This window comes from Carassius carassius, chromosome 17 (genome assembly GCF_963082965.1).
Source record: "Carassius carassius chromosome 17, fCarCar2.1, whole genome shotgun sequence".
NCBI classification, from domain to species: Eukaryota; Metazoa; Chordata; class Actinopteri; order Cypriniformes; family Cyprinidae; genus Carassius; species Carassius carassius.
Window position 1 is genome coordinate 14400206 of NC_081771.1, and position 16218 is coordinate 14416423.

Sequence of the window (16218 nt, forward strand, 5' to 3'; positions counted from 1 at the left end):
CTGTCTGTCACTCTCTTTAATCAGTCCTGTGAGTTACTGTATGCTCATTCTTTATAAAGTAGCAACAATGTCTTTTTTTTAAATACAGTACTGTGCAAAAGTCTTAGGCACATTAGTATTTTCACCCCAAAAAAGGGTTTTAAGCCACTTAATTATATCTTTTGCTGTAGTGTGTCAGAAGGAAATATCAGTTTGCCATTAATTTTAATAATAATCTAGTGCGATTTTGAATGCACAAGCAGTCTGACAACGGCTAAATGAATGTTTGGAAATGTAAACTGTTATTTTATACTGACACACTACAGCAAAATAGAAATAACTGGCCGAACACCATTCTTTTGGGTGAAAATACTAACGTGACTAAGACTTTTGCACAGTAGTGTATGTATAAAGTACGTATGATTAAATTAAGTATATTTAACCCTCTGACCCTCTTCGTTTGGGAGTCACACTTACCTTCTTCGCGGTCAAAAGTGACCGAAGCCTTGAAATGTTACTTTTTTTTTCTTCAGGAAAACCAATTTAATATAATTTTGTTCCATAATATTTAATAATTATATAATTATTAAATTAATTTATTTATTATTATATGTGATTTTAAGGGAATTTTATGATACTATGCAATATTTATACAATTTTAATGAGCTATTTTCTCCATTAGAATTAATATATATCTTTTTATCTCTTTATTTATTTACTTTTTTTAATAAATGCAATAGTTCACATTAAAATAGAGTGAAAGCATTTAAAATCCATTTATTTATGTGAGAATTGAGCAATCTGGAGGCATTAAAAAAGTAAAAACATGTGTAATGTTGCGTAACCTCTTGTATTAACACCCTATATAGATATATACAGAGGCTTTTGGATTCCCATAGTTTTTTAGACCTCATCTCTTCATTTTTTTTAGGTTTTACATTTAGATCTATATCTAGACATTCTAAAAGGTTACTTTTTGTCAAGGTTTAGATATTTTTGGTTGGATAAGTATCAGGTTTTACATTATGATTACAGTCAAACATTAAAATCTTGTTAGAAAGGGAACACATAGAAAGCATTTTTGTTACTCAGTATTTGATAATTGAAAAATCTAACAAAATAAGGAATGAAAAGTGATCATTCAAAACACTATACAAACATTTTGTAATTCATTAATATTGTATTCAGTGTACTTAAATGTTAGAGAGAGAGAAGGAGAATCTCTTTTGGATTTTTTGATTTATGATTTATTGATTTTATTTCAATAACTTGAAAAAAGAGATTTTATTCTGATGCAGTCTTACCAGTTCATTTGTGTGTGTGTGTGTGAGAAAGAGAGAGAGAGAAATCAAGCCTTTTGTTTTTTTGTTTTCATTTATTGATTTCACATATTCTCACAATGTGCTCTCTTGCAGTCTTACCGGTTCATTTCTGTGTGTGTGTGAGTGTGTAAGTGTCACAGCCACGCCATCATCTTCACTCGCTCCACCCTCTCGTTCACTCTCCCCTGAATTCTAATCACCCTCACCTGGCCATCTCATCATCTCATACCCTTTATAAACCACTCTCACTCACCAGTCATCGTCTGGCCTCGTCAATACCACTGACAACAGACTCACCCGCGCTACTCACCTCAAGAGAAAACCACTTACCTTCAGAAGCCTTCATTCCCGTTCGTCAGCTGTCAGCCTACCGTCCTCTTGTGATTACCTGACAGTAAGAGAGAGAGAGCCTCTCTCTCTCTCTTAGAAAAAAGAGCCTTTTGTATTTTTTCCATTTATTGATTGGTGTCTATTTTGCACTCCTGATATTCTGGAGAGTCACCCCTTGATTGCTGCACACTTTTTTCCTGACCAGTGGCTGATTTGTAGTTTGTACCACCAAAAGATTCACTGAGTTTTCACATTTTTTCGTATTTCCCATTCATTTCCTATGTCGGTCATTTTTGACCGCGAAGAAGGTAAGTGTGACTATTTTTTTTTTGGACTCTTTAACATATCCAAATCATGTCCATGTTTTTTTGTTTTTTATATTGCTAATGTGACAAAAGTCACCAAGTGTAATCTCATTCCAATGAAGCTACGATTTTTTAAATTTCAAAATATAAAACTTTTCGGTCAAAAATGACCGAAGAGGGCCATAGGGTTAAATAAGTGTAATTAAAGTATGTGTTCGGTCATATGTGTTAAGGGCTAGATTTTCGCTGGAGGAAACACATGTGGTGTGACAAGCGAAAACTTTACAGTAGCTAGATGAGAAACCGAGTGCTCCCTCGTGACCTTTTGTAAACTGTATTTATGAGAAAGACGTGCACAGATACAGATATTCTAACAATCTATCGATGAACACATACCTTGTGTCCTCTGTCTCTGTATGAGTCCGCTCGCTGTCTGCGGTTTGAAGAGCGCGCTGAAAGACGGAGAGGAGACCGGTCTGACGCCGGTTTCATTTGAAATTTAAGGGGACTCTGAGGCGATCGGATACCGGTTCCATACCCAAGCCTACTTTTAAGAAATATATTTTTTGATAAACAAACCCAAAACTGTCTATGTCCTGGCTGGAGTGTAATGTGAATTGTGTCATGTGCAGATGCTCAATTTTGATACAAAAGACAAAAACAAAAAATGTCATTTATTTGAGCACATACAATATAAGTTAAATATAAAATAGATTAATAAAATACCAGTGACATTTTATAATTCTAGATGGTAAATTTTGATACCACAGAGAAAAACTAATATGTTATTTATTTGGGCACTTACTATTTAAGTTAAATATTTAAAAAGAAAATAAATGTAAAAAAAAATAATTTTGACCGAATAATTTTTTCAATAAATTTTTTATTTATTATTGTTCAGTTAAAAAAAAAATCATTTTATTAAAAATAAAAAGTGTTTTCCCCTCCTCCTTTGTTTCTATTATAGCTGATATACGGATAACTATTGTTGTTATAATAATATTATTGTAAATGTTTAACAAGTTTTTATTTTGAGACATTTTCTCTTTTTCTTTAAATAACAAAATAATTGAATAACAAATTGTTAAATGAATAATATCAATAACATTTATATAAAGTTTCAAGTTTTTAAGTTTACAAATATTCACAGGGTTGTGTCCTTTGCTTCTGTAATAGAGGCTGCTATTGTGGTAGTGTAACATGAGGTCTCTTTCCTCTTTTTCTTCGTGACTCCTAATGAAAGTCCCTCGGTGGCTGTCTTTCTCTTCCTCCCGAAATGCAGTCACGGACCACAGGCCCCCCTGTTTCAGGGACAAACCAGTCGACTGTTACCCCCCCCCCCCATTGTTAAAAATACTGCCATTGACCCAGGTCAAACATTAGCTGAGGAGTAAACCTGACTGTGAATTGTATCCTCTCTTTTTCAAAAATCCTTCTCAAGGTCTTAAGTCTAGTCCCCATTAGGGCTGGACGATTATGGCCTACAATCAAAACCTCGATTAATTGAACATTTTACCTCGATTACGATTAATGAACGGTTATTTTGTTACTGTTTTGTTTTTTGCCCTCATAGTCCACTGACAAGGTTTGTACTGTAAGCAGGGCCATAGCTGAGGTCAGCGGGGCCCCGGTGCAGGTTGTTCCAGTGGGCCCTGTTTGATAGTGTTTAATTTGTATGTTCGTTCTGTTTATTTGTTTGTGCTATTTACACAGTGTTTAAGTTTTTTCAAGTTTGTAAGTGTCCAGGTACAGAAACCGAATGATTAAATGTAAAATAGCACTGTAAAAATTAAACATACAGTCAAACCAAAATTCAGACACCTTCAACATTTCTCACATTATCAGTTTATTTGCTATAGTTTAGAAAATGGTAATAAAATATGACAAGAACTAAAGAGTTAAACTGTCAGAACAAATTAATCTTGATAATATCAGACAACTTTGATAGAAAGATATTTAATGGATTACAATCAAACAAAACTTCAGACAACAGTCAATACTTTGTTGGCCAATTACCAAGCAATGATTAATTGTGTTCAGTCTGTGGTGTGAAAAGGTTGCATTAGCAATTCTGCAAACGAGAGGTCGGTTCAGTGTTACTGTCTGTTAGACGCGGCTCTCTCTCCGCATGCGCACCGAGCACAGCGCGAGTAACCAGCTGCTCAGTTCAGCTTTTCCGCGTCTTGTGTTTGAATGCTTTAAAGTTTTTTGAATGGTTAAATTGGAAAGTGGCAAGGCTTAATAATACGTGAAAATGATACGCTTTCGTGACGACACGCAGCAGCGTTCTGTCAAGTGTCCTGAGCGTCTTTTTAGACTGGCCTCGGCCAGGCGGTTGAGATCGACTATTAAAGGTGGAATATTTCTTCCTATTGAAAGCGCGATCTGACATCATAGCTCACTATCAGCAGTTATTTTATCTGTGTTTCGTAACATTTTTTTTTACAGATTATTGCTCGGTGTAAGAGATAAATAAAGATCAGATAAAGATAAATTAGCACAGTACCAGTACGAGTGATTGCGTGTGTGAATTATTCATACTGTCTCTATATTATTGTGAAGCTGTGGGTTGTAAATAGCATAGTTCCTTCAAAAGTAGAAAAATATGCTATAATAAGTTTTGAGATTCTAAGCTACTTTAGTAATAAATCACAGGACAGCGCTGATAAATAGTTTTTGCGTTCCTCTGTGTGCGCGATCTTCACAGCTGTTTATATGAGTGTTCGTGCCACACAAAGCAGCTGCGCGAACATGGGAGCTCGAAATAATAATACACATCCGACCGTCTTATTGCTTGAATGTCCAAACCATAAAACAAATACAACTGACAAAGTTTAGTGAAGACGCAAGGCTCACCGCTCACGCGCCATCACTATGTGTTGAACCGGTGTTCAGCTCCGTGTTTTGCTTTTATGCCACTGACTGGACGGGGCAGAGTCATGTGGCTACACACGCGCTAGTGTGCTTTTAAGGGGGAAGTATTAAAAGGATTAAAAAAAAACGAAATAACCGACATGGGAAAATTAAGTCGGTTAGAGGTTCTGAATTTCGGTTTGGATTACTTTTCGATTAATCATCCAGCCCTAGTCCCCATTATACAAGATTTTATGTGTCTTACATCTGGCATACAGAAGAGTTTTAAAAAACCTCAAAGATTGTGTTTGTGCAGATACATAGCAAATGAAACGGTCTATTTTTCAGATTCAGGCAGTCTGCCCATCTTCAAAAACTCTGCTCTGGAATGCCCTCATACTTACAGTAACAACAAAGTTAAGATGTTTTGGAAAGTGTTTCATCAAAACAGCAATGATAATATGGACATTAACATTCATAGTGCATGAAATGGCATGCGCACAGTCACTGAGATGTGATATCGTTAACCATTGTTGCTTTCATGGTACACAAAGTATCTGAGATGAAAATATTGAGTGTTTGGGACTTCAGAGGTGCATGTAGTAATTTTATATGAGTATTTTTATAAAAGCCCCTCAGCAGACAGACTGATGACATGAAGCTGACTTGTGGACCAGTTTCACTCTACTTTAAGATCTTAATAATTGTCATGATGTTTCCAGAACTGGAAATCACATGTTTTCCATGATCCTGGGAGCCCTTCAAGTTTGAGCTTATCTACAATTAGTCTTCTTAATGTAGGCCACTGAGTCTCTTGATCTTATGATGGAATAAGTGGAAATTTCTGTTCATAAAATCAGTCGTCAGTAATCAGATCTGCTCATTTCAAAATCACATTTTCAGCACAGCCTTGACTTTGAGTTTCCAAACAGAGTATCTTACTGTCCATAATGATCAACCTTTCTGCTGCTTAACTCATTTTTAAGTGGAGCAACGTATGGCACAAGAGGAAAAAAAAAAAGTGTAGGAAACATCTTATGGAGGTTTTTTTGACTTCTTAATGGACAGAAAAGGAGGGAGAGTGGCTAAAAAGATGGAGGAGGCTTCAGGCCAGGCAGATTGGAGATTGTTTCCGGATGGGAATATCTTGATACATTTATTAGACTCCAGGGCATGTGCAATAACACTGATGACACAAATCCATTCTCCTTACTGTTGCACTGACATCTTCATGAGCTTAGCTTCTTAACAAGGCTCTTGTAAATCACAACTTTGTTTGGGCCAAGATATTAATTTTAGTGCATTTGGCTGACCTCACTTAACAGACGGAGGTTTGATGGTGAAATAGCTGAGATCCCGACTAGGACAACAGGCAAAGATCTTCTTCGTTGTTTGAAAAAAATAAATAATAATTCTTTGATTTAACATATTCTAATCATATCTTGTGGAATTCATATCTGTGGAGGTCCATTTCTTGCACATAATTTCAAAAATGCTTTGGTAAAAAGTAATTATGACACAAAGTTTAAAGTCAAATTTGTGGGATGCCAAGTCATAACTAAGATAAAAAGTCGAACATATGACATAAAAATCATAATAAAGTACATATTTGATATTATACGTTTGGCTCAGTTTCTCATCATTTAAGCATTTCATATCACGAATAAAAATGAATTATTATCTCAAACTGTCTTAAATGTTTGTCATAATTATATGACTTTTTGTGTCATAATTACGACTTCATTACCATCTTATAATTTAGATTTTTAGTGTCAGAATAATGACTTTCTATATCAAAACTATGATTTTCTAAAGCATGACTTTTTTGGAAAAGTGGAAATAGGCTTACATAGAAATGTCTGCTTAATTGCTGCTGTCATTAAAGCAAAAGGGATATGGCAAATAACAAGAAACGTCAAAATTCAAGTTGAATTTTCCTATATAAATCAATCAGTCAATACAATTTAGTACAAAATGTTTAATATATAAATGAATAAATTATACTTCCCTCTGTGGTCTCAAAATGTTGGGCCCCTTTGTATAATTGTTTCTGGATGGCTTTTGCTAGTTGCTACACACTTTTCAAAAATAGGACACCCTGAAGAATTAAACATCCATCTTGGTAATGTTTAAAGTGCGTCTCTCTCAGGATGATTTTTCTGCTACTCAGCTCACAGGGGAGCATTTCTTAGACTCCTCACTCCTTCCTGTCTCGACTCAATAGGTTTAACAGGAGAGTTCGAGGATCCTGCAGGAATTCCAAAATGTGCTTGATCTGAAGAGCATGTTGAAAAGCATATCATGTTTTGTGTTTTCTAAGACAGAACCTTCTCTTGTTACATCACTGTCACTAGTTAATTAACACAGTTTGTGTTGCACCTTACACTTTTCCTTTAATTATGACTCGCTTCCGGCACTGATGAGTAAAGAAATGCCCTGGACTTCCTTCTGTTTAGACAAACCACGCGCTTCGTAAGAAACACAAACACGCGCTGATGAACTGGGGCACGCTCATGGATATGTGCGTGTCTAAGACAGCAGGAGAGAATGAGAGAATGTAAGGGAAAGAGAAAAAAATAAAACAATATTATGCAAATATAGGTTATAGTTCTCCACAACAACTGTTCCTCCTTGTCATTTAGCTTTTTGTGGGTGGCCACAGTTACCAATGCATTCTCCTGTGACGCACATGCTGGAGAACTGTGAAACTTTTCCAGTGTCTGTCACTGTGCCCCATTCTTGTGCTGGCCTCAATTCTAGATAGTTTTACGTAATACTTGACAGTATACTTTATAATTCCCTCACAAACAGAACTGTAGAGTTAGCGTGGGGATGCTGTCAGATTGTAATGTCATGGTATTTTGATATATTCCATCATATAACTTAAAGATGTATACTACACTACCATTCAAAAGTTTGGAGTCAGTAAGATTTTTAGGAAATTAATTATTTTATTCAGCAAGGATGCATTAAATAGATCAAAAGTGAAAGTAAACATTATTACAAAATAAAAAATCTAATTTAAAAGTCATGATCTTTTGAACGAATGATGAACAAATTATGTTCTTTCTATTCATCATAGAATCCTAAGAAAATGCATCAAGGTTTCCACAAAAAATTACAAACAAAAAAAATAAAGCAGAAAAGCTGTTTTCATTAAAGTGTATTGAGCACCAAATCATCATCATAGAGTGATTTCGGAAAGAATCATGTGATAACTATTACAGAAAAAGTCTTCTTTCAAAAACATTAAAATATCTTACCAACCCCAGTGTTTGAACAGTGTTGTATGTATATAGCCTATAGACTAAACTGACACACATACATTTACATAAGAATTTATAAAAGGCAATTTTATTTTATTTCCAAGCTGATAGCTGAACGCTACTGCAGCATTAAGTCATTTTGTTAAAAAATTATTTACTACTGTTTAAAACATTTATAGAATAATATATATGACCGTAGAATCCTTCCTATTCTTCTAGTATTTTAAAGAATAGCAGTTACTATACAGTATATAGAGTAACTCAGTCGGAAAAAAAATTAAACTAAGTTAGTAGTCTATTCCAAACATGTCCAGATTGAGTGCTAATGCCTGGATTGACATTTGCTCCTCAGACACTGCTTTGACTTTTGACCTCTGACCTCTTTCACACGCCTGCTTTTCATTAACACCAATCATTTTAATTGATTCCGAATTTTTCACATTTTTTTCCTGTTTATTTGAACTGTTCATTGTTTTCTCTCATTTTATCTTACATGTTATTAAGTCAAATTGTTTAGGTTTACCGCACTGCAAATCACCGGAGTCCAGCAGTGACTCAGACTTTGCTTTTTTCTTTTAGTGTATATATGGATGACATACACTTAAGCGAGAACCACCCCGTTCATATGGTTTAAATTACAGGGTATGACATGCAGACACAGAACAAACCGTCTTTTTGATTATTTGTATGATATGTTGAATGCTTTAAATGATATATCCAGGTCTGTATTATATTCCATTTGAATGTATTTTTCATATGTTGGATTTGTATTGTATAGGCTGATTAAATATGCCAGGTTTGTTCTGTGTGTATTTGTGTGATACAGTTGGACTTACTGCCCTCTAGTGCTGGAGTTGAAATTACAACATTCCATGAATTCCCTGAATGCAAAAAAAGAAACTGTGATAAAAACCAGTGTACCTGGGGGAGCTGGGATGTATATTGTTTTTAAGGCCTGCCGACCTAATTAACCATAATTAACATGCATATTTCACATTTAATTTGTGTTTAGAGATGATTTTGATGAGGAAGGTTTCTGCCAGCCATACAGAGGAATCGCGTGTGCTCGCTTCATAGGAAACAGGAGTATCTTTGTGGACTCACTGCAGATGCAAGGCGAGATTGAGACCCAAATCACAGGTAACCCTTAAAAAAAACATTCGCTTCTCAGTCCTTACAAAAGCGTGTCAAAACAACTGTTTTGTACATATTTCAACTGAAATGCAGCTGATAAAATCAGTCTGAAGCCTTAGATAAGAACGCTTTTTCCAGCTATGCTGTGTTTTGGACATTTACGATGGTCATACATGGACATTTATGATAGTATTCTTTGAATTACTATATTATATATTCAAGACCATCTCATATATCTGCCATGGTATTAAAATCTGATACAAGAACCTGAGAGAAAAGTTATGTAAGTTAAGTGAAAGAGTTTAAAGGGTTTTTTTAAAGCTAAATCTTGGTATCATACACATATTGACTGGACTAAGCCTTTTTTTCTCAGAGAAAGTTCCCAACTGTAGCCATTTTAGTTCACACAGGCATTCACTGTGGTTTCCTCTCAAGAGTGAGCAGTCAATTTGTTTTTGAATCACTCAGCTTCTTGCGAAACCACAACAATTCACCAGAACTTTGTGTCTTTGTTGTTTGTGTGTAAGATGTAATTTCACTAGACTGTTACGTAGCTTGTCGGAATGGCTTATTTTTGTTTTCAAATCTGGAGGAAACCCCTGTGAATGCTTGTGTCTGTTTTTTTTTGGTTTTTTTCAGCTGCGTTCACCATGATTGGCACCTCCAATCACCTGTCTGATCGCTGCTCCCAGTTTGCTATCCCGTCCCTGTGCCATTTTGCCTTCCCGACATGTGACCGCAGCTCTGGCATGGACAAACCGCGGGACTTGTGCAAGGACGAGTGTGAGATTCTGGAGAATGACCTGTGTAAGACAGAGTACATCATCGCTCGCTCCAACCCCCTCATCCTCAAGCGCCTCAAACTGCCCAACTGTGAAGACCTGGCCGCTTCAGACAGTCCCGAGTCTGCCAACTGTATGAGAATAGGCATCCCAATAGCTGAGACCATAAATAAAAGTATGTATTTTGTGTAATTATTAAAAAAGACTTAAAATTCTATTTTACTGAAAATCGAAATGAATTCTCTTTCATTTTAGGCCACAAATGTTATAACAACAGCGGTTTGGATTATCGCGGGACAGTCAGCGTGACTAAATCTGGTCGTCAGTGTCAGCCGTGGATCTCTCAGTATCCCCACAGCCACACCTTCCTGGCCATGCGCTACCCAGAGCTCAACGGGGGACATTCCTATTGTCGCAACCCCGGCAACAAGCACGACGCTCCCTGGTGCTTCACGCTAGATGAGGGGGTGCGCATGGAGTTCTGCAACATTCCTCCATGTGGTGAGATGCACTGCTCATATTGACATAGGCTGTGTTCAGAAGAGCATGCTACACTCAGAATATTTCCAAAATATGCAGTATGCATGCTTTGTGTTATATGTGGGCTGATTTATGCACAGAATACCGGTAAGATCTACTCAAATTGTTAAAATACTGTATCCCACAAAGCATTTATAGGCCTATACTAATATAGTATTTATTAAAGATTTTAAATTAGATTTTATTTTTTAAATGTATTTAATATAGCTCAATTAACTTTTAGTTTAGTTTTTTATTACAGTAATTTGCCAAGGAAACATTTCTAATTTTTATAAAATAAAATGTATCTTAACATATTCACGTTTTCTAATAATATGTTTTATTTGGCTTTATTTTAATAACTAAAAAGGTTTTTTTGTTGTTTTAGTTTTATTCAACAGTAACAATGCAAAGCACTTGACTTGACTTCTGAACATACTCCAAAAACACATATTTTAATTAACACTGCCTTAGCTTCAGTGCAAATGTTGTTATAACAGACTTTTCATATGGTTTTAGTTAATATATTTGTATATTGATTGTCCACAGATTTGCCTAAGCATGGCAGCAGCAGTATGGGGATCCTGTACATCCTGGTACCAAGCGTTGCTATACCGCTGGCCATTGCCCTGCTGTTCTTCTTCATCTGTGTTTGCCGAAACAACCAGAAAGCCTCACGTCCACCAGCCCCACGTCAGCCCAAACCAGTACGCGGCCAGAACGTGGAGATGTCCATGCTCACGGCATCCAAACCAAAGGTCAGATGTTAACACTAACAGATCATAACCATCTATGAAAGTGCATCTACATCACAGTGTATCAGCGGATTCCGGCACAAAACCTGCATCTTTTTCTCTTATGACCCAGAGGTGCTAAATGAGCTTTAACATATAAGTAGTTCTCTGATTGGTGAATCAGGTGCTAAAACATCACTTTTTGTCCATTGAAGTCACTGGGCATTCTCATAAGGTTTGAATTAGTGTGCATTCCTGAGTTAAGGGCACTGCACAAACAGGAGGCAAAACATCAGGATGAGCATATGGAGGCAATCTCTTCCAGGCCTGGAGAGGAATCTAAATATAATCATATTGTTATCATTTGGATCGTTCAATGCAGATTTTCGCATAAAAATTGTTTTTCCTTGCTTTTTCATCTTGGTTGCTGGTTAGAGAGACATTTTTACAAACAAATATTTTGATGAGATGATGAACGTTTCATTTAGTTCCAGTATTAATCAGACCTTTTGACCCACTGAAGTGCTGTTTGTATCTGAAACACATTGAGACCTCTCATCTACTACGTTCAGACTAAGGTCCTACAAAGGTCACCATTCACTCAAGTAATATCTAAAACAGGGATGAGACATGTTTAGCCTCAGGCTGAGTTGACGCTAACACAAAACATCTGCTTCTTTCAAAGAAAGAGACTCCTCTATCTTTTATTTGATGATGTTTATTTCTCTGCTGAATGCAGATGTGACCTTTTGGCAAACTTTTTATTTCCTGTTTTATGAGTCTTGTCCATACCAGTCACACAACACTATGCATGTTTCTTACAGCTATATCATACATTTAGTGGCTAAAACCATACAGAGACATAGTGACTGTCATGTAAGTGGTAAGACAGCTTTTGAGAAAGTACATAAATGTACATAACAGTGAGAATATTTTAAGAGCAAATAGAGGTTTTATGCATTTCTGTGGTCAGTGGTTGAGGTTGTAGCATGTCTTGTTTTTCAGCAACACAGTCAAAGATTAAAAACAAAGCTACAACAGTTGACAACAGTTTCCTCATGGATTAAAACTTACAAAAAAAGCATGATTCTTAATATCATACCTTTTCTCTCAAATTGCAAACTTCTAATTTTCAGCTTATTGTACATTAATTTAAATATTCTGCTACAAATGGTAAATGATCAAGAGATTAATAACAAAGAAACCATTTTGACACTGTTTATAAGTCACATTTATTTAGAACCAAGAACCAAGAGAAAACATTACCGTCTCCAGCCGCGAGAGGGCGCTCTATGTTTTCAGTGCAGACTACAGGAGCACTGAGCAGCATAGAGCGCCCTCTCGCGGCTGGAGACGGTAATGTTTTAACTTGATTCATTTCTCTAGTTTCATGTCAAATTAATTTTAATAAATAAGTCGCACCTGACTATAAGTCGCAGGACCAGCCAAACTATGAAAAAAAGTGCGACTTATAGTCCAGAAAATACTGTAATTATAATGGTATTAAATTGAGAAATACATAATTACTGACACAAAAAAAATATTCTGCATGTATTTCTTATCTATATTTACATATGTCTCAAAATATTTTTTTATAATGTTACCTGATAACAGATCATTTACTACATTATAACCTGATATCTGCAATAACAAATTTGCAAGACCAGCCTCACTCTTCTATTTCTTTTTATTCTGTAGAGCAAAACCAAAGAACTTCCTCTGTCTGCAGTGCACTTCATGGAGGAGTTGGGCGAGAGCAACTTTGGTAAGATCTACAAAGGCCATCTGTACCTGCCAGGCATGGAGCAAGCTCAGCTAGTGGCCATAAAAACACTTAAGGACATCTCAAGTGCACAACATTGGGGCGATTTCCAGCAGGAAGCATCTGTCCTGGCAGAACTTCATCATCCTAATGTGGTTTGTCTCCTGGGTGTCGTGACCCAAGAGCAGCCCGTCTGCATGCTCTTCGAGTTCCTAGCCCAAGGGGACCTTCATGAGTTCCTCATCATGCGCTCTCCTCACTCAGATGTGGGCTGCAGTAGCGACGAAGACGGTACCGTCAAGTCCAGCCTCGATCATGGAGACTTCCTTCACCTGGCCATCCAAGTTGCAGCTGGGATGGAGTACCTCGCAAGCCACTGTTACGTCCACAAAGACCTCGCGGCAAGAAACATCCTGGTTGGTGAGCAACTTCACGTCAAGATCTCTGACCTTGGCTTTTCAAGAGAAATCTACGCTTCAGATTATTACAGAGTCCAACCCAAAACACTCGTTCCTATTCGCTGGATGCCACCAGAAGCCATCATTTACGGGAAGTACACAACAGACTCGGACATTTGGGCGTTTGGTGTGGTTCTGTGGGAGATCTTTAGCTTTGGTCTGCAGCCCTATTATGGTTTCAGCAACCAGGAAGTGATAGAGATGGTGCGGAAGAGGCAGCTGCTGCCCTGCCCAGAGGATTGCCCTCCTCGCGTGTACGTGCTGATGACCGAGTGCTGGCAGGAGGGTCCCGCTCGACGGCCGAGATTCAAAGACATCCACGCCCGGCTACGTGCTTGGGAGGGTCTGTCCTCCCACGCCAGCTCCAGCACACCATCCGGAGGCAACGCCACCACCCAGACTACCTCTCTGAGCGCCAGCCCCGTCAGCAACCTCAGCAGTCCGCGCTATGCTGGATACATCTACGGAGCCCCGCAGAGCCTCCCACCGGGACAAATCGCGGGCTTCATGGCAGCACCAATGCCCCAAAACCAGCGTTTTATACCTGTAAACGGATATCCTATCCCAACAGGCTATGCTGCCTTCCCTGCTGCCCATTTCGCTGCAACTCAGGGCCCTCCACAGGTGGTGCAGCACTGCCCTCCTCCGAAGAGCCGGTCGCCCAGCAGCGCCAGCGGCTCCACCAGTACGGGTCACGTGACCAGCGTCCCCTCCACAGGCTCCAATCATGACGCCAATACGCCTTTGCTTTCTCATTGTGTCACTCTGACACCCATGACAGCACTGCCGGGCGGCACAATGCAAGTGTTTGGACATATGGCACAGAAGGCCATGCAAATAGACCCGAGTCAGGCGGCGCTGCTGGCTGACACTAACAGACTGATATACAGTGAATCCATCATTACTGCAGATTTGTGAATTTGTCCTGTATATTGATTTATTGAATTATTGATATTTTAACGTTTTTTTTTTCTTCCTTGTAAATATGTAATAACCTGAAAAAAATGCAAAAGTTTATATTTTAATGTTGTTTTATAAATGTGTCTTAAAGGGATAGTTCGCCCAAAAATTAAAATTCTGTCACGAATTACTCGCCCTCATGTCGTTCCAAATCTGTAAGACCTTTGTTTGTCTTCAAAACACTGTTTAAGATATTTTTGATGAAATCTTGAGAGCTTTCTGACCCTGCATAGACAGCAAGGGAACTACACCACTGATGTCACATGGACTATTTTAACAATGTCCTTACTACCTTTCTGGCCCTTGAACGTGTCCGTTGCATTGCTGTCTATGAAGGGTCAGAAAGCTCTTGGATTTCATCAAAAGTATCTTAATTTGTGTTCCAAAGATAAACAAATGTCTTATGGGTTTGGAACGTCATGAAGGTCCGTAATTAATGATAGAATTTTCATTTTTGGGTGAACTACCCCTTTAAAAGGAACTTGTATATTCACATATTCTCTGTGAATTTCATGCCACTTTTTTGACTTAGTATGACTAAATGTGGCCTTAAAATGTCCTTTCTCCAACCAGAGCTTTGAAATCATGCTCTTTCACGATTATTTTCGACAGAGCTGTGGGTTTATCATCAGTTTTGTCTGCTTTTTCACACTTCAGAATGTCTTGGTCTCTGTCCTGTCATTTCATTTTGGACTTGAATCAGTTAAATTGCATTATTGTCGCATTGAAATCCAACCCTATAGCCAGCTCCCAAATTAATCACAATCACTGATGCCTTTATGTGAAAAAAAAAATGTTGCTTTAATTATGGTCACCATGTGCCTGCATTTTATTATGAAGTCAGGCATTTGTACATGTGGGAGAAAAATTGAAATCATTTCAATACACGAGACACACCAGGGCTGCGTTCGCTGTAAGCCAGTGACTTCTCAGGCAACATTTGTGTTTCTAAGGGACGGGCTTTTTAAGTGCCAACCGTGTAGCTGCAACAAAATAGAAGAATTTTGGTACTAACCAAGCAAATCATCTAGACTAGACATCTTAGTATTTATTTCTTGCTAGGTGTTAAAGAGATGGTTTACCCAAAAATGAGCATTTTATCATCATGTACTCATTTTGTATTCGGCTGAAGAAAACATATCCAAGTTTGGAACAATTTGAGTGTGCGTGAATTACGGGGGGGGTAATACATAACCACATACATAAAATAGTGGGATAAATTGATGAAGAAATCTAAGATGATAGGATGTGACACAATCATTGGTTTCAGATGTGCCTTTTTGCCTTCCTACCTCCAGTCATTATACATCATTTTTTTTCAGCTTTCGGACAAAGCCCAGATTATTCATATAATCTTTTGACTCAGAGTAATAGGCCTATAACTGACATTCAGGCAACAAGAAAACATTCTTGTGATTTTTTTTCTATTTTCTGTACGTGGCTAAACCCAGAGTATACATTATTATTTTAAACTGTCAGGATCACAATTTTTTTTTGTGTAAACGAGTCGTCAATTTTTCCACATCACTGTTTGGCAAAGCATATGTGAAATCTGTCCTAAAACTGACGCTGAACTTTTTCTACAATAAACTCCTCACTACCTATAGAATGTAATGCCTAAATATTCCTCTAGAGGTCAGTGTCACTCTGCGACTCTGATCGAATGAAGTTCTTTGTATTTGTCTCATGTTAATGCTATATGTGCTTTTGATTTTCTGCTTTCATTTGATGTTTGTTAACTTTATTCTCTCTCTGGGTTAGTAGCTTGTTTAATCTCTTGCGATTTCACAGAAACAGAGATTAAACAATTTTAG

General features: G+C 37.5%; 1 protein-coding gene and 1 long non-coding RNA gene across 2 annotated transcripts in view; one reads left to right on the forward strand and one right to left on the reverse strand.

Annotated features, from left to right (window-relative positions):
• ror1 (receptor tyrosine kinase-like orphan receptor 1) overlaps positions 1-14607 on the forward strand; it is a 139163-nt gene extending 124556 nt beyond the window's left edge. The window contains exons 5-9 of the mRNA XM_059571016.1: positions 9068-9195; positions 9829-10146; positions 10227-10472; positions 11040-11248; positions 12923-14607. Of these exons, the coding sequence (XP_059426999.1) occupies positions 9068-9195; positions 9829-10146; positions 10227-10472; positions 11040-11248; positions 12923-14362 (2341 nt within the window). The 3' untranslated portion in view covers positions 14363-14607. The remainder of the gene's footprint in view (positions 1-9067; positions 9196-9828; positions 10147-10226; positions 10473-11039; positions 11249-12922) is intronic.
• LOC132161174 (uncharacterized) overlaps positions 1-16218 on the reverse strand; it is a 410674-nt gene that overhangs the window by 97540 nt on the left and 296916 nt on the right. The window lies entirely within an intron of this gene.